The sequence below is a fragment of the Vigna umbellata genome, chromosome 4 (genome assembly GCF_029865625.1).
Source record: "Vigna umbellata cultivar VRB3 chromosome 4, Vumbellata_1.0, whole genome shotgun sequence".
NCBI lineage: Eukaryota > Viridiplantae > Streptophyta > Magnoliopsida > Fabales > Fabaceae > Vigna > Vigna umbellata.
In genome coordinates, this window is record NC_142168.1 from 8,817,284 (window position 1) to 8,844,176 (window position 26,893).

At 32.4% G+C, this 26,893-nt stretch overlaps 3 protein-coding genes across 3 annotated transcripts; 1 reads left to right on the top strand and 2 right to left on the bottom strand.

Moving 5' to 3' along the window:
* Nucleotides 1–8,492: 8,492 nt before the first annotated feature.
* LOC124842649 (subtilisin-like protease Glyma18g48580) lies at nucleotides 8,493–13,785 on the bottom strand. Its single transcript, XM_047319186.2, has 11 exons — nucleotides 13,651–13,785; nucleotides 13,354–13,463; nucleotides 13,158–13,255; nucleotides 12,912–13,067; nucleotides 11,406–11,520; nucleotides 10,645–11,191; nucleotides 10,452–10,546; nucleotides 10,114–10,362; nucleotides 9,759–9,891; nucleotides 9,429–9,645; nucleotides 8,493–9,270 (listed from the first exon to the last, which is right to left on the bottom strand). Exons 1-11 carry the CDS (start codon nucleotides 13,747–13,749, stop codon nucleotides 8,729–8,731), a joined length of 2,361 nt encoding a protein of 786 aa, XP_047175142.1. The 5' UTR covers nucleotides 13,750–13,785; the 3' UTR covers nucleotides 8,493–8,728.
* A 1,979-nt stretch (nucleotides 13,786–15,764) lies between these two features.
* On the top strand, nucleotides 15,765–19,687 carry LOC124842648 (uncharacterized). The gene is made up of 2 exons (XM_047319185.2): nucleotides 15,765–18,914; nucleotides 19,156–19,687. The coding sequence occupies exons 1-2, from the start codon at nucleotides 16,079–16,081 to the stop codon at nucleotides 19,509–19,511; spliced, it is 3,192 nt and encodes a 1,063-aa protein (XP_047175141.1). The 5' UTR covers nucleotides 15,765–16,078; the 3' UTR covers nucleotides 19,512–19,687.
* Nucleotides 19,688–19,998: 311 nt separating this feature from the next.
* Nucleotides 19,999–26,107, bottom strand: LOC124842638 (subtilisin-like protease Glyma18g48580). The gene is made up of 11 exons (XM_047319169.2): nucleotides 26,005–26,107; nucleotides 25,750–25,859; nucleotides 24,532–24,629; nucleotides 24,286–24,441; nucleotides 24,090–24,213; nucleotides 23,406–23,952; nucleotides 22,094–22,188; nucleotides 21,734–21,982; nucleotides 21,496–21,625; nucleotides 21,156–21,372; nucleotides 19,999–20,768 (listed from the first exon to the last, which is right to left on the bottom strand). Exons 1-11 carry the CDS (start codon nucleotides 26,092–26,094, stop codon nucleotides 20,227–20,229), a joined length of 2,358 nt encoding a protein of 785 aa, XP_047175125.1. The 5' UTR covers nucleotides 26,095–26,107; the 3' UTR covers nucleotides 19,999–20,226.
* Between the last annotated feature and the right edge of the window lie 786 nt (nucleotides 26,108–26,893).

A 26,893-nucleotide genomic window follows, 5' to 3' on the forward strand; every position in this document is an offset into this window, starting at 1 on the left:
GGTGATCTTGAACGAATGATTTATAGAAATCTTATGTTTCGAAAAAAAAATTTACACACATCTCAAAAAATCAGGGTGTTATACGCAAAATTAGAATTCTTCCATATATAAAATTTTGATATATTTTGATTATTAAATTTAAAAAATAATAAATATAATTCTTTTAATCCATTTATTTTAAATTTTTTTTATATATTAAATATGTTTCATGTTAATATTTGAGTTATTTATACTATTTGACATTTTTCCGTTTCAATGTTATCTAAGAAACAAATTTGATAAAAAATATTAACGTAAATGGGTTAAAAAAATTATATTCATTTATTTTTTGTTTCGGTGTATAAGATCGAGAATTATACCTTTAAACTTTAAATCTTTTCACTTAGTTCAGTTTGTCTCTCCTCTTCAAATGTCTTCTCAATTCCTTAGAAAAGTCCAAATTTGAGCGGACGCTGAAATCAGTTTTTAGTTACCATTCGATTATCACAGTCAAGTCTTAAATGTCCAATAAATACTGGTTTAGAATTCTTAGAATTGACTTTTCATGTAATTGACCGACCGGGTGACATACACTGATCAACTTATATGGTACATTTTTAAAGTTTAGAGACCAAAATGTATCAAAGTTTCATACATACACGAATTTTAATTTATTGTCAAAATTTAGGAATTAAAAACATTTAACCATAAATTTTGACTAATAATTTTAAGTAATTAAAATAATATATTTAAATTAAGTATACATAATATTAATGTTTACTATTTACCATAAAACTACTGCAATTTGTTTTTTATCTGTTTGACAAGTTTATTTTATTATATAAAAGAACCTCTCTCAATTCATACCTTTCATTCTCAACTAATAAATTGCAATTAGTATAGAAGACCGATAATGAGATTACCTTAGCTTGAAAAGCAGAGTAGGATGATATGACCTTATATTGTCTTGGTAAACTTCAATTAGAGACGACTAATAGAGGAATAAGGTAATTAATTTCTACTTGGGAAATCCTAAACTAGAACACACTTACAGAACCTATGTCTAAGAAAGATAAAAACTAGAGTTGTCAAAACAGGTAATCCGCTTGATTCGGCTCGGCTTACCACGGGTTGGTCACTTAGTGAGTCAATCCAACTCGACTCACTTATTAGCGAGCTGAAAAAATTCGAATTCGGCTCGACCCACCACGGGTTGATGGGTTAAACGGGTTGGCTCACTAGCTCATTTAATTATAAGTTTTTAATTTAAAAAAATTACAATTTTTTTTAATTCAAATCTAAATAAACGTCACACTAAAATGATGTTAAACTCCAAAGACATTTCAAAACAAAAAAAATGCATCATACAATCCAAGCGTAATCCAAAAACATGTACAAAAAACGAACAAATAAGTTTTTAATATTGATAATTTTTGTATCACTTGTCCCTTTATAATATTAGAGTTTTGAATATATAAATCTATAATATTTTTCTCTTTTGATATATCTTCTTTTTTGTCACTATCTACAATATAATAAAAAAATGTTAAATAATAATATTGAAATACAAAATAATAAATAATTAAATTAAATTAGGTGAGTTGGTGAGCCGACTCACCACGAGTTCAACCCAATGAGCCGGATTCTAAGTGAGCCGGGTTGAAAACTAGCCCGCATAAAAAAAATTACATTTTTTTCAAACCCGCAGTAAACCGGATTGACTTGCGGATTACAACATATTTTGACAGCACTAATAATATACGAACAGATACACAAGGTATGATATATCTACCCTATCATAATTATAACATTTATTATTTATTATGTATTGCTGACTTGAGTATCATTTTTGCAAACTCTCTGATCAAAACTAGTTTAACAAACGAAAAAAAGACAAGTTTATACAAACTAATCGATAACATTACAATTGTGAAGAAAGAAAGGTAAAAACATAAATAAGATACACGTATTTATTGAACTAATAGACACATTTATTAAACGATTGTAATTCATGTATAAGAAGATAACTTATATTTAATCTACAAATAACATTTGACTTAAACTTATTAGGGTATTATTAGTTTTCTACAATCAAAGACACATATATCAACCTAATTCCCTATAAATATCTTTTGATGTTAAACTCCAAAGTTGTAACGATATCAGACCTAGAAATCTACTAAAAACATCACGCCTTGAACAAATACCATATCTTAATAAAGAGACAACAGTTTCCGAGGATGGATACGAAAATAAGCATTATTTGAAAACTGCATATCTTATCAAATGTCACTTTTATTTAGAAACAGCATATATGTAAATGCCATCATCTAAAGAAAATGCATTCCTTTGTTTGTTAGTTATAGCCTATCCACAAAGGGTGTGGATTATTAATCGGATACCAACCCCTACCAAACAATGTTGTTTATATTTTCCCATTTTTTTCGATATTGCAAGTTGTTTTTAACATCATCTATTTTGGTTGCGACAAGACAACTTTTTAGGTCATGAAAAAGATTAATTAATAACTTATATTATGTCACACACCACCATGGCAGTGACCACAAAGCTCTTATGAGTTGTCAAATATTAATTATTTTGAATACGAAAGGAAGGTTTCAAATAAGAACATATAAATTAATAACTTCCATTAAACGTTCTACACTTGGGTCGTTTTCAATGATCTCTCAGTTCAACTACAACACTCTACCAATGAAGTTATGTACTACACAGAGGTCAAACCCACGTCATTATGTATAGAGATGTTTTAAATTTATATTCACTTGTTCTGTTGCTTAATAAATCACTTCAAATAATTTGAAAAATTAATCACAAACTAATTTTGTAAAATAAATTAATTTAACAGTAGGATATTCTAAACTTACTGCCAAGTTTGTTTTAATTAAAAGTGAAGACACCTGGAGAAATAGATGGAATCACTGTAAAATCAGTCTTTCAATATACAAAGAATATGAAAATAATATAGGATACTAATTTTGTGAATAATTGAAACTTATTGAATTTGGTTTAAGGGTCTAATGTAAAACTCGATATTTATGATGGATTAACATATAATTTACCATAAATGTTGAATTTAATGTTAAATTCTTAACAATTCGACCTAAAACTTTAGGGTTTCAGGTTTTTTATTTTGTGATTTTTTTTATTTCTTCTCTTTTTCCTTCATGTTCCTTTCTTTAGCTTAGCAATGATGATAATATTTTGTTGTTGCATAAGTGTTTGTGAATGTTCTAAAGGTCATTTTCGTGAATCAGTAGTTGAGTGTTTTTTGGATGATGAGTGTTTTTTTTTCTATTATATTGGAGTTTTGTAAGTTTAAATACGTCATTAGATGTGAGTATTAGTTATATCGTGATTGTTTTTAGAGATCTTAATTATGAACATATATAAACATCTTTTTATAATTGTGTTTTAATTTATTGTTATTTATCATTTTGTTTTTAGTATTCTAAAATTTTGTTGTATCATTTAGATTCTTATAATTTTCATAAGACATTGGTTCATTGTATGTAAATAAATATTAATATATTTTTTATTTATTTCAATTTTTGATTTAAGCCAAAATCGATTAAGTTAAAAAGGAACAAAATCTTACATAGAACCTATTAATATTTAACGTAAATTTATGGTAGATGTTTTGTTTGATGTAAATTTATATCATCCACAATGTTAAAGTCATAAATATGTGACGTAAACAACTATTCTGTAATAATGGATATTCACTTTGAAACATAAGTGAAAAGTTCTAAAATTAAGAAAAATTATATATATTAAATACTATTTTTTATGTAAAAAAAACTGTCTTTGAAGAAAAAGACTAAGAGATAAAAAAAAATAAGGAGACAAAAATTGTTTAGTTGAAAAATAAATAGATATTTTTTATTTAATAAACTTATTTATTATTTTCAATAGTAAATTTTAAATTACATGTCATTATTTCAAATAAAAAAAACTAAAAATATTTATAATAGATTATAGTAGTCGCGATAACCATTTTTAACCGTTTCAAAATTTCCCATCTATAAAATTAGGGTGAGAGATGTAAACAATATATCCATACTTATCCACACACATACAAAATTAAAGTTTTATTTTCATCCTTTCATATTTTGTAATTTTTAAATATATAAACCAGATATTTTGTTAGTTAATTAATTAAAAATACTAATAATAATAATAATAATAATTAATAATAATTATTAATAATTAATAATAATTAATAATACTAATACTAATACTAATAATGATAATAATAATAACAACAACTGTAACATCCCAAAAATACAGTAAACACCATATAGTAGAATTAATTACATTTAATGATAAACAAATCAGTCTTAAAGAACGGAAAACAACGTTGAGGCCGAACGGCCTTACGAAAAGTAAATACAAAACCACGCTCGACCTAAGCGTACCCCAACCATAATATTTACAAAACAAAGACATAAACTGGACCACCAATTTATATCAAGGTCGCTCCCAAAAATCAATTATAATGAAATATCTAATCTAAACCTATAACCGAACGTCTACTGTTCGGACTTCACTTCAACTTCCACCAGGTTCGCGTCCTCCAAAACTCCTTCTTCTAGTGTTTCCTCAAGTAACGCCTCCCCATCTGCTCACATCCACAAGGATGATCATCGCATAGACAGGACGGACATACAATGACGATCGACAACACAAGGAAAAGAACACAGGGTAAACTTATTGAATTTAATTCAAGTAAAATACACATTTCATAAACATAACAATCATGTCGATACTTCACACCATATAATTTAACTCATTCAATTACTCAACCAATTCCTGATACTAGACTGACTGTCCGGACTGTATGAATCTTGTGTAGCTACTACGTTTCTTGCACCCGGATGATGTGATAACTGAATTTCTCCTCAGCTGCCACCCGAGGTTAGTCCGTTCCGTCCAAAGTAACCCTAAGGACTAGGACCTCCTGCCGTTCCCACACATGATGTACCCCCTCTACGTGAGGACGAGTACTCACGGAACATCAGGATGAAACGTCGGCCAAGCTTTGTCCACATTCATACATTACAATTCACAACTTCCATTCTAGAGTCGTTCCTCCCTGGAACGCTCATTCCAATTCTACAACCATTTATTCATCACATATACTGTTCATCATTCATAATCTTTCAGTCCAAGTACATAAAATCACAAACATTCAACCCTCTTTATAGCTGGGACAACCGTGAGGAACGAGACCGAAGAATTTACCCCGTTCCAAAACAAAGTAATACCGACTACCAGATAGATGGGCGACCTGTATTAACACGGGTGCTCGACACTGTCGGTCGACACCAATGAAGGATCTGTATTATCAAGGACACTCGACACTGTTGGTCGACACAGATGAAGGATCTGCATTATCAAGGACGCTCGACATTGTTGGTCGACACAGATGAAGGATCTGCATTATCAAGGACGCTCGACACTGTTGGTCGACACATATGAAGGATCTGTATTATCAAGGACACTCGACACTGTTGGTCGACACAGATGAAGGATCTGCATTATCAAGGACGCTCGACATTGTTGGTTGACACAGATGAAGGATCTGCATTATCAAGGACGCTCGACACTGTTGGTCGACACATATGAAGGATCTGTATTATCAAGGACACTCGACACTGCTCATTATGAGCTCTAAGTAAAAGACCTACATAGCTCATGCTCGACCAGAATCCTTCCCAAATGAAAGTATTCCAATTCAAATAAGTTTACTGGAACACCAAACGGTCGAGAACCGTTTAATATCGGAAATACGTTATCATAGGGGAGTTGATATTCAAGTTTCACTTACGTTCACTGCTTCTAAGCATGTATATTTCATATTCACACGTATCACCCATATCATACATTTCAACCAACGTATATCATATTCATTCAGTACAGCAACGTTCGATCATGCATACTCAACCAATATACACCTCATACTTATGATCATATACCAACAATCAAATAACACCGTTCATACTTCATGCGACACACATAATGTTCATACAGTATAAGACAAACATACGAATTAAATTTAATAAGCTTCCCTTACCTGGATAGCAGTGTACGTCTAATAGTATAACTTTCACACGTTCAACTACAGCTCTTCTATACTCGACAGTCACTTAAGTTTCTTCCACTAAATCGTTTACAGAATCTAAAAGGATTCGGATCAAAATGAAGCTCACTGCTGGACGAACGTTCCTACGGTTCTGAAATGGAATTCGGAGAAAAGCTTGGTGAGCTACAGTAGAAAGAAGTTTGGGAGTTCTAGAGAGAAGTTGGAGAAGATGAAGGGTTTGGGTTCTGAGGAAGAGGAAGAGTGCGTGCAGGTGAGTGGAAGGGTTTTCTCGAAAGTCATTTTTGTTCATTCCCATTCCAGTCGAACGAGCGTCTCCTCTGTTGACACCTGCACTCCCACTTCTGACTTCAAAAGCTTCTAACGTGACAAGTGGTACTCGTGCATGCAGTGCTTAGTGGGTTTTAATTATCCTGAGCAGTGACGTGGTGTGCAGTAATTGAGATTTGACATATACTTTGCAGTGCTGATTTCCTAGGGTCTTACAACAACATGAAGAAAAATACTAATAAATTCAAATTTAACTAAAAATACATAAATTAGTTCTTGAAGATTTTTTTTTTAAAAAAACTTTGCTATAACTCTCATTAATCAATTCACTAAAATTTGTTTTTTAATTTCATTACAATGTAAATTGTTTTTTTTTGGCTTAAAGTCAGAGTAGCCATGTTCTTAAATACTATAAAGCATGTTAAAGTGAGAATGAAGAGTCATGGAAAAAGTAACACTATCCAGTCCTTATCCTATTTTGATCTGAACGCGAACTTACAGGAATTACATAACTTAATAAAAACTAAAAGGCATAAAGTTATGAAATATATAAAATATTGTAATGAAGAAAGTAAATTTATGCATGCATGGGGACCATTTCTTTTTGAAAAATAATTGTTTACATTAAAGAAAAACCAGTGGCCCAGCAGGAAGCAAAGGCCCACACCTTGAGGCCCAGACTTGAGACAAAAGTCTCACTGGATGTCTTCGACAGTCAGCAGAGAAGCATTCAGACAGCTGCGAAAAGAAGGGAGAAGCGGGATCTCCATGTTCGTCCGGCAAGAGTACCGCGACGGTGGTGGATCGGAAAGAGGACGACGGCGGGACGGACGCACGACGGAGGTAAGCTCCTTAAACTGATTAGAGATAAGGGAAAAGAGAGAAAAACGTATGTGCATGAATATATGTGAATAGTCTGTTTTCAGAGGCTGGAAACCTTTATATAAGGTTCCAGTAAGGCAGCAAAGACAGCCAAACTAACAAACTAACTGAAAATAACAAAACCCCCAAATTAGAAAACCTAGAAACCGAAAATACTGTTCACAGGAACAGTAAACTAAAAACAGTAACACCGAATACATTCAATATACATGTTATTAATGAATAATAAATAATGAATAATGGTTATTCAATGCGTTGGTCGATCGTAAGGGTTAAGCATAAGCAGAGAGTGGGACACGTTAGAAGGCTCATCGTTCATAGAATGAGCTTTTAGAATATAATTTAATAAGAATATTAGGTACAGAAAGTGATGTTTCACTGAAAAAGACTTTATTTACTTTCACAATAATACCATATCACAGATGTACGCTCTCAATTATCAACAGCTTTTTTCTTTCTTTCTCTTGTTAGGTATAAGTTTACTCTTTTAAAAACTTTATGGGAAAACTAACAAATATAACTTATTACTTAGAAAGAATGTACTTTTGGAAGTCTTATTCTCAAAGTTCTAGAGAAAGCTTGTTCTGAGAAATTTTCGGAATATATTATCTAACAGTAAGTTTTAATGAGGGTAAAATAGTCATTATGTAAGTTGAGAGGTGTGAAAAGAAATTATGGGGGTGCATAAAGTTAGAGTAGTATACCCAATTCTCGCTCATAAAGTCCGTACTCATGCAATTGTTCCAAAGAAAAATAAAACCCTGGCCCATACGTAAGAGAGGAGAAATGTACATTAAATGCATGATTAACCAAGTGAATTTTAATTTAAGTTCTAAACTAAACAAGACAAGACTTTTATCAATCAAGTCAAATTTTAAGAATTTCGCTCGATTTTTAGACTTTTAAACGAATGCTTCTAAATAATATGCAGGACCCATTTAATCTAAGAATTACAATGTCATAATATTTATAGCTCACTTTTCGAAGAGAAATTGGGATTATGAATACATATTATGATTTGGCATGAGGTTCAGATTATGAAAGAAATCCTCTTTATTTTTAGAGTTATATATATTTTTAGTTTATCTATTAACGAATTGTGTGAATTTGGTTTCTTAACATATATTTTTTTCAATTCAATAACTAAATTATGTGTTATTACAAATAAGTTCTGTCAAATGTTCAATATATAAAATGTTGAGAAATCAAAGATAGTTACTAAAGAAAAGAACGGCAAAAATTAGAGGCCAAAAGAAGGATTAATGAGGTTCGATAGTTTGTTTATTTGGAAGTAAGGGTATGTTAAAATAAAATAACTATTATAACCAAACAAAAAACAAAGATGAAATAAAAACAAAGGCCCTTCACAGCGAAGTGACAACATGAAATACCCAACAGTGAAACATGCATTTAGTTACATATGCATGTGCTTTAATGCGACATCCTAAACACAACAAACTCCAAGAATAAAGTTTTTCATTTGCGCCGAACTGTTATTGGACTTCTAACGTTGTGTTTTCCATTCGTCCAAAGCAATTTCCCAAAATTATAATTTCCCCTCTTAGTTACACTTGTAGCCTGTACAACAACCCTGAATGTCTTCTTTTCACCAATTTTCCTGAAAGTCAAGGAATTGGGTACAACAACTATGGTGTATCCAGGTAATTGAGCTTTTGCAAAATATGTGCTTGGTGGCCCAACATTGGTGATGGTGCGAGTGACAGTTACGGCTTTTAACCCCAGATTTGGCAATGTGATTGAAGGGTAGTTCAAGTCTGTTATGCTGTGAGTGCCTGAACAAATGAACCTTTTGTTGAAATTGAGTGCCGAAATGAGTTCTTGGTCGTATCCGGAAGCACATAGGAAGTTCAAGTAATCGACAAGGCTTAGATCATAAACAAGTCCAGGATCTATTGCAGAGTTTGGTTGCACATGTCCTGAACCATAAGCAAAAGGGTTTGCCAATTTTTTATCAAATGCATCCCTTATTGTTCTGTTGGTGTTATCTCTTGTGCTTGCTGCAAGGACATGTTTCAGGTAAGTTAGGAATTTCCAAAAGAAAATGGTACATGCAGATTTTAGAGTGCCTCGTTGACAAGTTTTGAATGCACACTTAACCAAAAGTGTGTAACACGTTGGTATAATAGGACAAAGTATGTACACAGAAAGAGAATACCTGTTGTCATAATTGCTGACTTAATAGCAGCTGGACTCCAATCAGGATGAAGTGTTTTGATTAGTCCAGCAATGCCAGCAACATGAGGGCAAGACATAGAAGTTCCTTGCATTACATTGAATGGAAACCCTCTACGTGTGTCTGAAGGCAAGTTAGAAGCACTTGCAAATAGTGAATACGAAGCAAGTATGTTCACACCGGGCGCAGTTACATCGGGCTAAATCAACATGATGTTAAACAAAAACATGTCTTATCAAACAGTCAACACAGTGTTACAAGAAGTGTACAGTATACTTAGTTGATACTAAATATTTCAATGCCAGTGTGCACCTTGAGTATTGATGGCTGAATCTTATTGGGTCCCCTTGATGAGAATGAAGCCATAACTGGAGCTGGCTTTCTTCCTAGCAATGTTCTTGCTGAAGACATCCTTATTGTCGTATTCGAGTTTATCGTGTCGTCCCTGAAATATGAACATATATGATTAACGTTAGTATAGCCATTATAAAAAAATGTAAGGTTACTAGAAAGATATGAGAAATTATTAGGTAGTTCGAAATGACTAGTTTCAATTCACAAAAAGGAATCAGTAACACTTCATTATATGCACGCTATGCGAAGATTAGTGGTCATGATGAGGGTTTGATATCATCTGATAACTTGTGAAAGGATATATATATCATACATGGCACTTATGATAAAACCAGGCGTTGTTTTTTTATGGCCTGGAGGGTAGTTGATAGTAGACAAAACATGAGGCTCGGCTAGAAGTGTGTTCCCATTTTGCTTTTGATTGCCCAAAATCATTCCCCTGGCTCCTGCAGATAGAGCTTCATTACCCTCAGCAACTGATTTTATTTTTCCATCTCGAATGCATGACACTATTTTGCCATTTACTTTTCTAGGATCCAGTGTCCCAGCCTTACAAAGTTGACTGCAACAAAATACACGTGAAAATAAATTAAAAGCCATTCAATTCACAAGGTTTGAAATAGATATGCTTTTGAGATGACTTGTACTCACGCGTCTCGATTTGTGGCATTGGGAAATTTAGCATCAGTAGCAAGGATTAGAGAAAAAGACTGGTTAGGTGGTATGTTTACAAAAAGACTGGCTCCCTGGTAGTATAATATAAAGTTAATTATGCCCATCAATATAATAACACTAATTAGACATGTCATTGAAATCATAGGTTAAGAATAATAACGATAATTACCGTAATTTGCTGATTGTTTCCAAAAGTTAAGGTACTGCTGAAGTCCCTATCTAGTGTGCTAGCTGCAATTGTGAATAGCCAAGGAGCCACGTTGATAACAGTTCCAGGTGTTGGTCCATCGTTCCCTGCAGACGCAACCACGAGAATATTTTTCCCAAGTGCATGGAATGCTCCAATGGAAACCTCATCTGTGAATATTTCTTCAGCACTGAGACTGGTTCGGCCTCCAACGGAGACAGAGATAATGTCAACACCATCACTTATGGCTTGGTCCATAGCAGCTAAGACATCAGCACCAAAACAACTAGCTGCATCAGTGAGAGACCAACACGCTTTGTAGGCTGCAACTCGAGCTCTTGGGGAGCCACCCTTTGCAGTGCCATTGCCATTGCCAAATACACTCGCACCTCCCACAAAATTCCCTCCTGCTGTTGATAGAGTATGCGTGCCATGACCCACAAAGTCACGTGCTGTTTGTTGTGATCGGGGAAGTTGACCGTTGAATGCTTCGTAAGCTTTGTTGAAGAACCTTGCTCCGATTAGTTTCCTGAATTATATAACATGTAACGATGTTTTAATTTGGCTCAATCAAATGTATTATGAATTACGAGGGTTGTTCCTACCCAAATACATAAAAGACGATGAAACAATGACTTATGTTTGAATATACCAGCAGCAATGTTCACATAATATTATAATTATTAACAGAACTAGAAACCTTAAACTATAGAACAGGAAATATTAAAAGAAAGGAAAATGACCTGTTACATGGAACTTTGTTTGAACCTCGGATTTGACAGACATTGCCCCCACGCCATTTTGCAGGGACAGGACCCAATCCCCTGTCTGTAAAACTCTTGGACTCAGGCCAGACACCTGTGCAAGAGGTGAAGTTAGAATAGTGTTAATTAGAAGAATATAGACATCTCACTATAGATAGCAAATATAAAATCAGAAATTGATTTATGGTTTTAGATGTTAACATATACTGTTCTTTCCTTAAATCAATTTCAATGTCACTCTTATTGTATTGCCAACTAACCCACTCAACCAGAAGTTAAATTTTATACCTAAGTTAACATGGTTTTAACATAAAATTGTTTAATATAAGAGTATCAAGTTGGAGCACTTGTGTATACAGGGATAAGAAAAATAAACGTTCCTTTAAATAAATAAAATACTTAGTTGATATTTATAGATATTTATTATTTATGAAAGTTAGAACTGTATTTTAATATTGGTTTATGAACGGACTATATTATTTATGTTTGTGAATAATTATTATAAGTAAAAAATTAAAATTAAAATTAAATTTCTATTTTATTAAATTAAATTATAATTAAAATTAATTCATATTTATTAGATTAAATTTAATTTATATTATATATATATATATATCTTTAATTTTATTTTAAAAAATTATAAAATATATTTTTTAAATATATGTAAGTATTTATTAATATTCATGAGTGTTAAAATACTCGTATCTAATTAATAATAGGACAAATAACCAATGAATTTTTTGGTTTGTGGGTAGAGATATCCATTGCCATTCCTATTGTATATAAAATTGATTGAATCCACACGGATGGAAATTAAGAACACTATTTTTGATATATAATTGGTGACTAAATAAATGAATAACAAGATCTAATAAAATCGGCAACAATTGATTGCGCATGAAATCTTTTCTTGGAATAGACCTATAGACTCACAAATTCATGAAAATTCTCCCTCATGCGCTTTACAAATGTGGAACAACACACCATGTGTGAACCGTTGGAAAAACAAAATAGGAAAAAGTTTCACATACACTCTCAATAAAATATAATACTTGAAGGAATAAACGGTCCCCTTTTGGGATTTTTTGAACCCAAAAAAGCATCTTGCCAACTCAAGAAGTCTGAACTTGTCGGTGAGGTGGTAAACTAATTAACTTGAAAACTGGAAAGCCCTTAATGGTCTATAATTAACATGCCATGTCAACATCAACCAACTATTCATCCTCAGTAAAATAACTAAACTATATAGCAAACTGTAGGATAAATTGATAGCTCTGGTTATGATCATAATATTGATGCTGTTTCAAAATATTTAAAAGATAGCCATTTGATTCTAATTATCGAGTAATCCCATTTTGTGTTTAACATATAACTATCATTCTCTTTAATATTTGAAGTGTAAGAACTGTGCTATGAAAATTTAATGTGATATTACTGAAATTGCTAGAGTAAAATAGATTATGGCAATGTCATGAAGTTAATTACCTGTGTCGATGTTACCGATGATTGTATTCTCACCAAATCTCCCTCTTTGCCATGCTGAGTTGATACCATTTCTTTGCAGTCCAAGAAATTCCCACGAACGGGTTGTGTGCAGTTTATGCTCTTTGCTCAAAAACACAGAGACTACGTTTCGGTTTTCTAGATCAGTGGAAACACTGTGTCAACTGGTCTGCAAATAAATAATAGAAATAAAGAAAAATTAGTGGAACACACTACTGATTTTCTCACTTGCAATATCTGCTGCTTCTTCCTCTTCGAGTGCAGCTGCAAAGCCATTGATGTGTTTGTTATACGAGTAAATAATTGCTTCTTTGGCCTTTTCATGGCTGTGAATGATTCACATACACAACACAGTTAATCCATAAATCAGTTTCTTCTAAACCATACCCTATACTGAATTTAATGGCTTCATCAATTTATATACCTTCCCAAGATCGAACCCAGTAAATCATAATGGGAATGTGTGGCTGTTTCAAGGTCAAGAGATGAAGGGTTTGGACCATGAGAATGTGCTCCCAAGTACACAATGTAGCACTGCAAACAGCAGATCACTAACTAACAATTGATACAGTGCAACAAAAATAAAGTAATCCATCATTTCTATCATCCAAATTCCATTGTTACATCCTATATATTAAATCACCACCTTATTTTGAAAGCAGAAACTGATAAGAATACTGAAACAGAGTGACAAATTAACAACTAACTGGCTTGGACCTACCTTTTTACTGGCATGGACAGCATTCAACAGCAAAGTGAAAATAACGAAAGATGAAAGAAGAAGATGAAGGTAAAAAATGGAGCCACTCATTCTTTTCATTGTCTTTGGAAAGTGCCTAGCACATGGCTTTCGTGTTCTTCCCTCTCCTTATATAATGACACAGACATCAGCAAAGGCAAATTTTATATGCAGTGGTTAAAAACCACTGTAGATTCACTGAAAAAATGTTTTTTTTTATTTATAGATTCTTGTTTTTAATCTTTAACCTAAATTTGATCAGTCAAAAAATCGTAAACATTTTCTTCGTTATAACTTTTAGCCTTTATACAATATAGTGTTAATGACATAATAATGTAAAAAGATAGATTTAAATAAGTTTTTAATATATTAAGTATCTAACAATTTTTTTTTATATTTGTATCTAATCATAAATAATAAATTTATTTTTTTATCATAATAATGGACATATTTTCTATAAGAGGGTGATATATATTTTTTCACTACAAGTTGAATGTGAAGAATAACATGTGTTCTAATAAATTTAGAGTTGCTAACATTCAAATAAATCACAAAATCATGAAATGCAATTTACTTTAAAAGTATATTTATTGTTAATTTAAATATGTTTGATTTTAAAAATAAAGTATAAACAATAAATCTGAGAAAAATATGTGCATCAGATCGAAATACTAAAAGTGTTTGTTTTCATAAAGGTTAGGGAATTGATAGAGATGTGGCACATGCGCCTTCTTATGTCTCCTAATAAACTTTAAATAATCTTTTCATGGATTTCCTAAGAAACCCTTTAAGTCAAACTCATTGATAGAGACGTAGCATTTTAGCCTTGACGAAACCCACTTTAAGTTGGTACTTTTTTTGTTTCTATCCCATGAATTTTTATGTTGTAAAGTTACTTTTGACCCCAAGCATTCTTACTGATTGTTTTCAATGCATGTTCCTCGCGTATGTTTATTTATAATTTTTTTTTTTTGTATTTTAAAAGACATACTCTTCTGTGGATTAAAAAACATAAAAGACAAGACATTTTCAGAATGGATAAAACCTTTTGTCTCTCTTATATTAGAATATAAAATTATACAGCTGGTGGATGTTAGGTAACGATGAGTCAAAAGGATCCATTATTTTAGGAAGCAGTGGATTGAGAGAAGAGGGAGACGATGATACTCAATAGATTTAGAATCACAACAATGGTGCCTACAAATAATGAGGCCGTAAGATCCATTCAATTTAGCTTCTCATATACTTTTTGCTTCGGTTACTATATTGAAAGAAACCTCACAACACATCACCTTCAACTTGTTACTTCTACATATATTTTGAGAGCTGCCACTTACTATTTAGACTAATTTGGTATGGCTTAATAAGTTTATTACACTTGTTTTTTTCTTTCACAAATGTTATTTTGATTTTCCTCATTCGCACATTTTTTATTTATTTTATTTTGACCTTTACTATAACTAACACACACACACACACTAGAATACATCTTATTGATTTCGATAACTTGGGTTGTAACTAATTAATATTATGTGTTAATCTAAAATAAAATAAAAGTTCTATGTTAAGAAAAATTTATTCCACCTACTCTCTTCTCTTTCCATTTTAAATCATATTTATAAAACTAGTTTTAATTTTAAATATAATAATTTGATTTACAAATAAATATAAATTAGTATTATATATATATATATATATATATATATATATATATATAACAAATAAAATTTCTATCATTTAAAAAAAATTTATATATTATTATTCTAATACACAATGACTAAATTCAATTTATACTATAATTTTATAATCTAACTTGTTTTACGAATTTTTTATAATCTAACTTGTTTTACGAATTTTCATGGAAAAATGGCTTACTCCAATACTAAATCATAGAAGTAGACCGAGGAACTGATGGATTTCCATGAAAACAGATGCAGACAAACGGGGCAGGTATACTTGTTCTGAATTTATTATTTTCTCACATTTCCATTAATCAAGTATACTTGTTACGGTTACGCGTGAAAGACGAAGGAAAAGAAGTACAAAAGTAAACAAAGCAGAGAAATTCCTGTCATTGGATTTTTTATCTTTGTTTCTGTCTCTTTCTTTCTTCTTCTCATCTCTGTCTTCAACAACCAAACTACTAATAACTCCACCTTATCTTCACACGCATATTCAATCCATTGACGGTATCACGTTTTTCTTTTCCACGGTAATGCATAATAATTTAATTACCAGAAAATAGGCAATGCATATTTTATTCAAGGCCACGATGTGAATACAGATATATTTATAATAAAAAGTATACCATAATGTTTATTACATGTGAAACAACTCTGTGAGCTCCAATTTCTATGATCACCACCATATCATCTTATCCTTGATTCAAGGGCATTGTTACACTTACATCATGGAATGCACGTTTGAAAGGGAAAAGTCCATGCTGGTTCTGTTTCTTTGTGTCTTTCTAACACTCTTGGGGCCTCAAGCTGCTGCTGAAGACAGTGAAGCAAATGCTTTGTTGAAGTGGAAACACAGCTTTGACAACCACAGCCAATCTCTGTTATCAACATGGAGAGGTAATAATCCATGCACATGGAAAGGAATTCAGTGTGACAAATCCAAGTCTGTATCCACCATAGATCTCTCTAGTTATGAACTCAAAGGTACACTCCACACTCTTAGCTTCTCCATTTTGCCTAACCTTCTCAGCCTCAATATCTACCATAACTCCTTTCATGGGACCATTCCCCCACAGATTGGTAACTTAACCAAAGTAAATGTTTTAAATTTTTCTTCAAATTCTTTCCACGGTTCCATTCCTCAAGAAATGTGGACACTGGGGAGTTTACACAGTCTTGATCTTTCCTTGTGTCACCTAAGTGGAGAGCTTCCTAATTCCATGGGAAACTTGTCCAATCTGTCATTTCTAGATTTAGGTGGCAACAATTTTTCTAGCACCATTCCTCCTGGGATTGGAAAGTTGCACAAGTTGCAGTATCTGGGTATGGGAGATTGTAACCTTTTTGGTTCCATTCCTCAAGAAATTGGAATGTTGACAAACCTTGAACTTATTGATTTGTCAAGAAACTCTCTTTCTGGTACCATCCCTGAAACAATAGGTAACATGAGCAGTTTAAATCAACTTTACCTTTCTAATAACTCCCTAATATCTGGGAAAATCCCATCCTCCATGTGGAGCATGTCTAACTTGACCTTGCTCTTCCTTGATGCCAATAATTTTTCTGGATCAATCCCAGCTTCCATAGAAAATCTGGCCAATTTAGAGCAACTTGGACTTGATATCAATCAATTTTCCGGATCCATTCCTTCCACCATTGGAAACTTGACAAAGCTCACCATTCTGTATTTAGGCTTTAATAATCTTTCTGGACCAATTCCTCCCTCTATAGGTAATTTGATCAATTTGGATACCCTTAGTCTCCAATCAAACAAACTCTCTGGACCAATTCCTGATACAGTTGGAAATTTGAAAAAGCTCACCGTTTTGGAATTGTCCAGTAACAAACTTAATGGCAGCATCCCACTAGGCTTGAATGACATTACCAACTGGCAATCCTTGTTACTAGCTGAGAATGATTTCACGGGCCATTTACCTCCTCAAATTTGCTCTGCTGGTTCGCTACAGTTCTTCAATATTTTTGGCAACCGTTTCACGGGTCCAGTGCCAAGAAGCTTAAAGAATTGCTCTAGTATTGCTAGACTCAGGATGGAAGGAAACCAATTGGAAGGAGATATAGCACAAGATTTTGGTGTATATCCAAATTTGGCGTATATTGATTTGAGTGACAATAAATTTCATGGTCACATTTCACCAAACTGGGGAAAGTGCCACAATCTTTATACCTTCAAGATATCCAACAATAATATTTCCGGGGTTATACCAATAGAACTTGCTGGGGCAAACAAGCTAGGTGTGCTTCATCTTTCTTCTAATCACTTGAGTGGAAAGCTTCCAAAGGAATTAGGGAATTTGAAATCGTTATTTCAACTCAAGATTAGTAATAACCATCTTTCTGGAAACATTCCAACAGAAATTGGATTACTGCAAAATCTTGAAGATTTGGATCTGGGAGATAACGAGTTGAGTGGCCCAATACCAATAGAAGTTGTGAAACTGCACAAGTTACGGAATTTGAATTTGAGCAAAAACAATATTGGTGGAAGCATTCCCTCTCAGTTTAGCCAGTATTTAGTATCTCTTGATCTTAGTTCCAATTTGTTGATTGGAACAATACCAACAAATATTGGAGAGTTGGAAAGGTTGTTCATGTTGAATCTCTCACACAATAGTCTTTCTGGCACCATTCCTTCCACTTTTGGCAGAGCATTGAGTATCGTCAACATATCGGACAATCAATTAGAAGGGCCAATTCCAAATATTCCACCTTTTCTTGATGCTCCAATTGAATCATTGAAAAACAATAAAGGCTTATGTGGTAATGTCAGGGTATTGGATCTTTGTCCAACCAATCATAGTCGAAAGAGCAACAAAGTGATCCTAGTGACATTCCTTAGTTTAGGAGCCCTAGTATTTGTTCTATGTGGGGTGGCACTTTCAATGTACATTTTTTGTCGTGGTAAAAGAAAGGGAAAAAGTCATTCTAATTCTCAAGAAGCGCCAAGGAAGGCAGTCTTTTCCGTATGGAGCTACGATGGAAAAATCATGTTTGAAAATATCATTGAAGCTACAGAGAATTTTGATGACAAATATCTCATTGGAGCAGGAAGTCAAGGATATGTTTACAAGGTGGTGTTACCTTCGGGTTTGGTTGTTGCTGTGAAGAAACTTCATTCAGCGATAGATGAGGAAATGTCAGAATTCAGTTCAAAGGCTTTTGCAAGTGAGATTAAAGCATTGACAGAAATCAAACATCGGAACATTATAAAGTTGCATGGATTTTGCTCACATTCACAGGTCTCATTCTTGGTCTATCAGTTCATGGAAGGGGGTAGCTTGGATCAGTTGCTGAACAAAGATACAGAAGCAACTGCATTTGATTGGGAAAAGAGGGTGAATGTTGTTAAAGGCTTGGCCAATGCTTTATCTTATTTGCATCACGATTGCTCACCTCCAATTGTTCATCGGGACATATCAAGTAAAAATGTTCTTTTGGATCTTAAGTACGAAGCTCATGTTTCTGACTTCGGGACTGCTAAGTTTTTGAAGCCTAGTTCAAGAAGTTGGACTGAATTCGCAGGCACCTTTGGGTATGCTGCTCCAGGTTAGACCCTTTTCTCTCATATTTTCAACTTAAAACAGTCACATAATTTTTCATTTACATCACTCTATAACCTTGAAACTCCAGACAGAGATTGGCTCTCCCTTTGCAAATGGTGAAAAAAGTTATCAGCAAATACCGTGATCTATTTAGATAATGCTAGCTACTACACTTGATTGCATTTAACCCTGCTTTTTGCTTAGCATTACTCAAAAATATCTTTTTGTTTATTATCTATTTGCAGAGTTGGCCCAGACAATGGAAGTGAATGAGAAATGTGATGTTTACAGCTTTGGAGTACTTGCTTTGGAAATCATTATGGGAAAGCATCCAAGAGATCTCATTTCTCAGTTTGTGTCACCATCTATGCAACCAATTGTTAAGGATTTGCTATTGGTTGATGTTTTAGATCAACGGCCTCCTCAACCTACAAAACCAATTGATGGGGAGGTGATCTTAATCGTAAGGTTAGCACTTGCTTGCTTGAGTCAAAATCCACGTTCTCGCCCAACCATGGAACAAGTATCCAAGGCATTTGGAACAGGAAAATCACCTTCGGCTGACCTATTTCCTAGGATCAGTTTGGGACAACTCTGCTGAATCATCGGAATACTAAAGTATTTTGTTTCCTTTTTATTGTCGTGTACCCATCCTTTTTTCATTCCTACATGTTGTAAACTAGGTGCTTTGTTCATTGTATACACGAAGTACAATATTTGAAATGCTAATCCGTTCAAGTAAATTAATGTTTAACCCACTCAAGATCTCATATCTTATATGTATTGTAATTTTAACAGATCATCAATAAATGTAATCATGTAAACTTTTTTGTTTGAAATGTTTTATCTTCAACATGATGCAGGTATTAGTGATCCTAATTGATTAGTCATGTATCTCAAAAATCTATATAATTAAGACTGATTTAGAATTGGATTAGTTTTCATTAGGATAAGATGAAACCCAATGTTAAGATTAGAAAGTTAATACAGACTTTAGATTAAACTCACAATGGTAATGCTATTCAAGCATCTCCATTTCACCCACATTTGTGAAGAAAGTTGGCATGTGATGCGGACTTGCCTTCACCTCCATTATTAATGTTCTTATTATACATAAAACACACAATACATCAAACAACGGATGGAGAAAAAACCTAAAACGTAGACATTTATCCCAGAAAAAAAAAACACGACCATTACCATAACATGAGATGAGATCCTAGCCGGAGTCAAACTTACATCTGATTATCCATGAATCCACGCAATTACTATGATAAGCAAGGATCTCAACTCAACCAACTCCATTGAAGAGTTTTTCATCTGCGCTTTACTGTAATAGGACTCCTTACTATATGTTTTCCATCTGTCCATCGCAATTCTCCAAATTGATAAGTTCTCCGCTTAGTTACACTGCTTGCCTGCACAGTCACCTTGAAAGTCTTCTTTTCACCAATTTTATCAAAAGTCAAGGAATTTGGCACAACGGTAATGTTATATCCAGGTAATTGGGCAGTTGCAGCGTATGTGCTTGGTGTTCCAACATTTGTTACCGTGCGAGTAATGGTTACGGCTTTTAAGCCTAGATTTGGCAATGTTATTGAAGGGTAGTTCAAATCTGTCACACTGTGAGTGCCTGAACAAATGAAAGTTCTTTCGAAATTGAGAGAAGAAATGAGTTGTTGGTCGTATCCAGAAGCGCATAAGAAGTTCAAGTAATCAGTGAGGCCTAGATCGTAAACAAGGCCAGGATCTATGGCAAGGTTAGGTTTAACTTGTCCTGAACCATAAGCAAAAGGAGTTGCCAATGTTTTAGCAAACGCATCCTGTATTGGCCTGTTTGTGTTGTCAAGTGTGGTTGCTGCACATATATACTTAATCATGTTACAATTCGTACAATTTAGTAGAAAAACAAAACAGGCATGCATGCATTATCTTGAACCTATTAAACCTACTATTTAGTAACATACATCAAAACTATTATATGGTATCACACAAACTAAGCTAATTCGCTTTTATTTCAAATATTATCAAGTCTGCAAAGCAAATTTGCAAAGTTCTCAATCACAATATTAGACTATTAAAAATACAAGTAAAGTCATCCAAACACATCTTACCAATACCATACATACATACATATATATATATATATATATATATATATATATATATATATATATATGTATGTATAACATAAAGCTCCTCGCACAGCTATTTATATATAAATCATGAAATTAGAGGTTCACACCTGTGGTCATGATTGCTGATTTTATAGCAGCAGGACTCCAACTAGGATGACGTGTTTTGAGAAGTCCAGCGATGCCAGCAACATGAGGGCAAGACATAGAAGTACCTTGCATTACGTTGAATTTAAACCCACGACGATTGTCTGTTGGCAAGTTTGATGCACTTGCGAATTCTGAGAAAGCAGAAAGTATGTTCACACCAGGTGCAGTCACATCAGGCTGAAACCAAAATAAAACAATAGTTTAATAAAAAAAAACACAAACACACATGTACATATATATATAGAGAGAGAAATATACAGATGAAATATATACTAATTAAGTGATGTGGATGAGTTGCACCTTGAGTATTGATGGCTGAATCTTATTGGGTCCTCTAGATGAGAATGAAGCCATAACTGGAGCTGGCTTTCTTCCAAATAACGTCCTTGCTGGGGTCATTCTTATGGTAGTACCTGATTTTATAGTTTCCCTGCAAAAAATTATGTGTGCATTTATAACAAAAGTAGCAATTGTTTTTGTAGGACGTCGTTTGAAAACTGTTAAAGAAATTTGAAGAGCATGAAGGATATATAGTTACGTTGCAGTTAAGTAAAAATCAGGTTGTCCCCCTGCATGGTCCTCATTTCTTCCCACAGTGGAGAGAACATGAGGCTCGCCAAAAGTTGTTTTCCCATTTCCCTTTTGATTGCGCAAAATCATTCCCTGTGCGCCTGCAGAAAGAGCTTCGTTACCCTCAGCAACTGATTTTATTTTTCCACCTCGAATACAACGCACTATTTTGCCCTTTACTTTTTCAGGATCAAGTGTTCCGCTCTTACACAGTTGACTGCACCAATATATATACACATGTCAACAACAAGAACAGTGTAAGAAACATTAATATTCTAATAAAAAAGGTTGTTTGAAGCAAATTAAGCTCGTGAGATTTTGCACTTACGCGTCTCGAAATGTTGCATTGGGAAGTTTAGCATCAGTGGAAAGGATTAGAGAAAAAGCCTGATTCGGTGGCAAGTTTACAAAAAGACTCGCTCCCTGCAAATACAAACTTATAAAAATTAATATGCAACATTAAGCTATCGTTATGATGCCAATTTTTTTTTTATTTAAAAAAAGTGAAAACGAAAGCAGAAAACGATTAGGACAAAGTGAATTTTTTAGTTAGAAATACTAATATGAAAAAAAAAACCTATGTATAACGAGACATAATATTGTTTAATTACGTTTTCCATTTTCATTGTCAAGCTTAATTTTTTATATCTTATTTTTTATTTTAAATATTTATTTAGAAAATAGAGAAATTTTTTTTAATTAAACATATTCCAGAAAAAAGTAAAGCAATATTGTTATAATCAATTTTTTCTCATATAACTTAAAATTTACCGACCTGTTAAATATATGGGGGAACAAATTACTTTTTTTTTTTCACTAATATAAACAATCCATGGTATTTAAATCTCGTGATCTTATTCATTCTGTTATTAAATTATTTTATTTTAATTTATTAATGAAATTGTCATAAAAAATACTTTTAGATGAGGTTGATGTTATAATAAAGTATTGAGGTAAATAATATATTTTAACTATGTGTAGCACTCTGTTAGCATTTTTTTTTTTGGAATTTGTGCAAATTTATCCAAAAGGGAAAGGGTAAAATATGCGATGTTATTAGAAGGGTTATATATATTTACAGTTTCTAAAGGAAATTAAAATTGGTTTATGTTTTAAATTTTAATTAATTTTAGCTTTAAATTTTAAGAATAAATGTATACTTTTTTAATTTGATGACATTATTTTTTTATGTGTTAAATAACAATTAGTATTTGAAAGAAAACCAGTCTTATAAGATGCATAAATAATTCAAACGTCATTTAGAAAAATTATTTAACATGTTAAAAAATTAGAATAGAAAATTTATATTTATTCTTTTTTTTTTAAGTTTGAAAACTAAATTATATCAAAGTTTAAAAATTAAATAATTTTTAATTTTTTTACGTTTAAATTTAGAAACTAAAAATATATTTAATTTATAATAAAATTATTAGAAATAGTTTTTTTTTTCATTTCACGTATTACCTTCATAATTATATGTTAATTTTCAGGTAAATGTAATATATATAAGAACCTTGACTACAGAAAATTACTTCTTTATATATATATATATATATATATATATATATATATATATAAAGTCATAATCTTATATTAGAATAACATCTAGACGTAGACATTTTAATTAGAGAGGATGTTACCTCGATTACTTCATTGTCGTTAATGATTAAATTACTGCTGAAAGATCTGTCTAAGGTGCTAGCAGCAATGGTGAAGACCCAAGGAGCCACATTCACCACAGAACCAGGAGTTGGTCCATCGTTCCCTGCAGAAGCAACTAAAAGTATGTTTCTTGAAATAGCATGAAAGGCTCCGATGGAGACTTCGTCGCTGAATATTCCTTCGGGAGTCGCCACGTAACTGCCACCAGCTGAAAGATTGATGACATCCACGCCGTCGTCGATGGCTTGGTCGATAGCAGCCAATACGTCGGCGCCGTAACAACCGGCTGGGTCTGTCAGAGACCAACACACTTTGTACGCGGCAACTCGTGCTCTAGGGGACCCACCCTTTGCGGTGCCATTACCCACCGCAAATACGCTTGCGCCTCCCACGAAATTGCCTCCAGCGGTTGATAAAGTGTGGGTACCATGCCCCATGAAGTCACGCGCTGTTTGCATTGCGGGAACAAGTTCGCCATTGTAGACCTCAAAAGCTTTGTTGAAGAATCTTGCTCCTATCAGCTTTCTTTCATACGCACAAATAAATAGGAACCAGTATATCGTTAACATGGTTTTAAATATGATATCTATGTATAAATTGAATAATGCGGAAACTAGGGACAAAATAAAAATAGAAAGAAAGGGTAAAAAGAGAAGAGGAACCTGTTGCATGGATTTGTCTTGGATCGTGGAAGTTTGTTAATTTGACAAACATTACCCCCACGCCATTTGGAGGGAACAGGACCATATCCTTCATCACCGAAGCTCTCTGACTCTGGCCAAACACCTATCCAACGCCAATTTCAGGTTTAAAGAATGAACATAAATTATCATACACATAATAAATAATTTAGTTTACCTGTGTCGATGTTTGCAATTATTGTATTTTCACCAAAGCCTCCCTCTTGCCATGCAGAGTTCTTACCATTTATGTGTAGTCCAAGAAACTCCCATGAGCGGGTAGTGTGCAGTTTATGTTTATTGCTCAAGAACACTGACACCACGTTCGGCTTTTCTGCCTCATTCCAAACACTTTCTCATTAACTAATTTGAAGCACAATAAAATGAAAAAGAATAGTTAATGAATGGAAGCTAGCATGCTCACTTCCAATCTCTGCTGCTTCTTCCTCTTCCAGCATTGCTGCAAACCCATTTATGTGTCTGTTGTATGAGTAAATAACTGCTTCTTTCGCTTTCTCCTCACTGTCAAACCATCAAATCACCTCTATTATACACTATTCCCATATCTTATTTTTTATAAGAATTTTTATGTATCCACTGTTTTATTGGTTCATATAGATATATGAAACTGAATAATTACAAGTTATTAATAAAAAAATTTGTCAAAAAAAAATTGTTATGACTGTTTGTTTGTGTACTATGCATTCTTTAAGTCAATTCTAATAAAATATGTTTGAGTTATTATATTTTAACATTTCAATTTTTCTGTTATACTCAACTTACATATTCATAAATTATTATTTTATCATAATATTTTATTTATATTTATTTTTGTTATGTTAATATAATATTTTATTATAAAAACTCGGTGTGAAACGGATGTAAACAAAATGTAGTGTCAAACAATACTTTTCCAACATGTCTGCATGCTTTAAACCTAAGTGAGAAGGACATACTAAGTAAAAAAACAGAATTAATTATTTAAAGTAGCCAATCTCCAAAAAAATTCTTCCCAATGATCTTTGTTGTGTTGTGAAATAACCATTGATTTCATAAATAATTAATATTCATAGCTATTTTAAATGTTTTTCGATCATTCATATCATCACTATGGTACCAATATATATTCCTTATTTTTTTTTTCATGGGATTTTGTTCTTTGTAACGATGTCTTTTATTCCTAAAATATGAGTAGGAAAGGTAAAAGTTTTACCCCCAAACATGTGGATAATCCGTAGTAGGATATATTAAATACATGTAATGGAAATAGACAGTTTAATTTGTTTACTAATGAGACAAGGACAATATTATGATATCCAATCTAAATAAATAAAGTTATTAACAAGAAAAACATTAAAATTTAAAAAAATTATAAGTTTATACTTTTTATTTAGATTTATGAAATTAAAATTATTTTTAGAGGCATTAATTTTATTCAAACTTATATTCTATATGGATAGAGAGACACCTAACATGATAAAAAAGAAATTAGTCAGAACGAATAACTAGTGAAGATAAACACCATCTCCTAAATATGAGACTTTAATTAAAACAATATATAATTGGATCTTTGAAAATTGAATGTATAATAGGACAACAATTAATGAAAACAAAATTACACAGCAAACAAAAAATTTGATACCTTCCCAGGATTGAAGCTAGTAAATCATAATGAGAATACGTAGCAATTTGGAGGTCAACAGAAGTAGGGTTGGAACCATGAGAGTGAGTTCCCAAGTATACAATGTAACACTGCAAACAAAATCAAACATTTGTGAAATATAACAAATTATCAATGATGGGAACTTAGCAACATCACAACCAAATCATCATCATCATTTTGTGCTACAATTTTAGTGTCAGATGAATGAGCAATAAGCAAAAGCAGTTTGCTTGCCTTTTTGCTGCCATGAACAGCTTCAAGAAAGAAAGTGAAAATAAGAAACGAGGAAACTGTAAGACGGAGAAGAAAAATGGAGCTTCCCATTCTTTTCAACCGATCTTTTGGAAATGCTTGTGATGAATATCAGCTAGGAAATGCATATTTATAGGACATCTTTGCTCTAAAAGAAGGGTAAAAAAGAAAAGAAAAGAAAGAAGAGGTAATGTGATTATTATTCAAGTAGAAGAAAAAAAATGAAAAGTGGATTGATAATATATTATATATTTAAAAATAAACTTGTAAAATAAAATTTTGAAAATAATTCAGTGTAAAAACAATTTTTAAAAATAGAAATAATTTTTTTTTTTAAAAATAAGTTTAAAATATGTTTGAATAAAAATAAATATTGTTACAAAATTTAACAAATAAAAATATAGTTTATTTATTATTTTTATAATTTATATTTTAATTATTTATTTTAAAAAATAAAAAATATAAAAAATATAATGAATATATAATTATTATAGTTTGTCCATAAAGAATCAATTATATACTTTCCTACAAATGTATACAAATGTTGGAGAGAAAGTTGATTCGATCCTGTTTTATGCCTTTCTTCTATAATTGTAGGGTTTATATTCATTTCCATCCGTATAAGCAAACGAACTCCAAACCGCCTTCTTTTTATTTACTTTTTTGTCTTTGGGAAATGTGTATGTCATAGCTTTTGCTTTTCACTAATCTTTTTATAACTTTTCTATATAATTAAATTTAAATTTAAAATTGAAAAGCATGTTTTTTTAACGATTTCTTTTACAATTTCTTTTACATCGTGTTTCGTCTTAAATATATGAACTAGTAAACCAATCATACTTAATTTATTGTTAAAAAATTATTAAAAAAA

Excerpts from the sequence above, each read along its gene's own strand:
- LOC124842638 (XM_047319169.2), bottom strand. The coding sequence starts at position 26,094 with ATGGGAAGCTCCATTTTTCTTCTCCGTCTTACAGTTTCCTCGTTTCTT. Across the intron at positions 24,630-25,749 it reads CTAGCTTCAATCCTGGGAAG|TGAGGAGAAAGCGAAAGAAG; the intron begins GTATCAAATTTT and ends ATGGTTTGACAG. Across the intron at positions 21,373-21,495 it reads TTCAGCCATCAATACTCAAG|CCTGATGTGACTGCACCTGG; the intron begins GTGCAACTCATC and ends TTTTGGTTTCAG.
- LOC124842649 (XM_047319186.2), bottom strand. The coding sequence starts at position 13,749 with ATGAAAAGAATGAGTGGCTCCATTTTTTACCTTCATCTTCTTCTTTCA. Across the intron at positions 13,068-13,157 it reads AGAAGCAGCAGATATTGCAA|AAAACCGAAACGTAGTCTCT; the intron begins GTGAGAAAATCA and ends CCACTGATCTAG. Across the intron at positions 11,521-12,911 it reads CATCGGTAACATCGACACAG|GTGTCTGGCCTGAGTCCAAG; the intron begins GTAATTAACTTC and ends CCTCTTGCACAG.
- LOC124842648 (XM_047319185.2), top strand. The coding sequence starts at position 16,079 with ATGGAATGCACGTTTGAAAGGGAAAAGTCCATGCTGGTTCTGTTTCTT. Across the intron at positions 18,915-19,155 it reads CTTTGGGTATGCTGCTCCAG|AGTTGGCCCAGACAATGGAA; the intron begins GTTAGACCCTTT and ends ATCTATTTGCAG.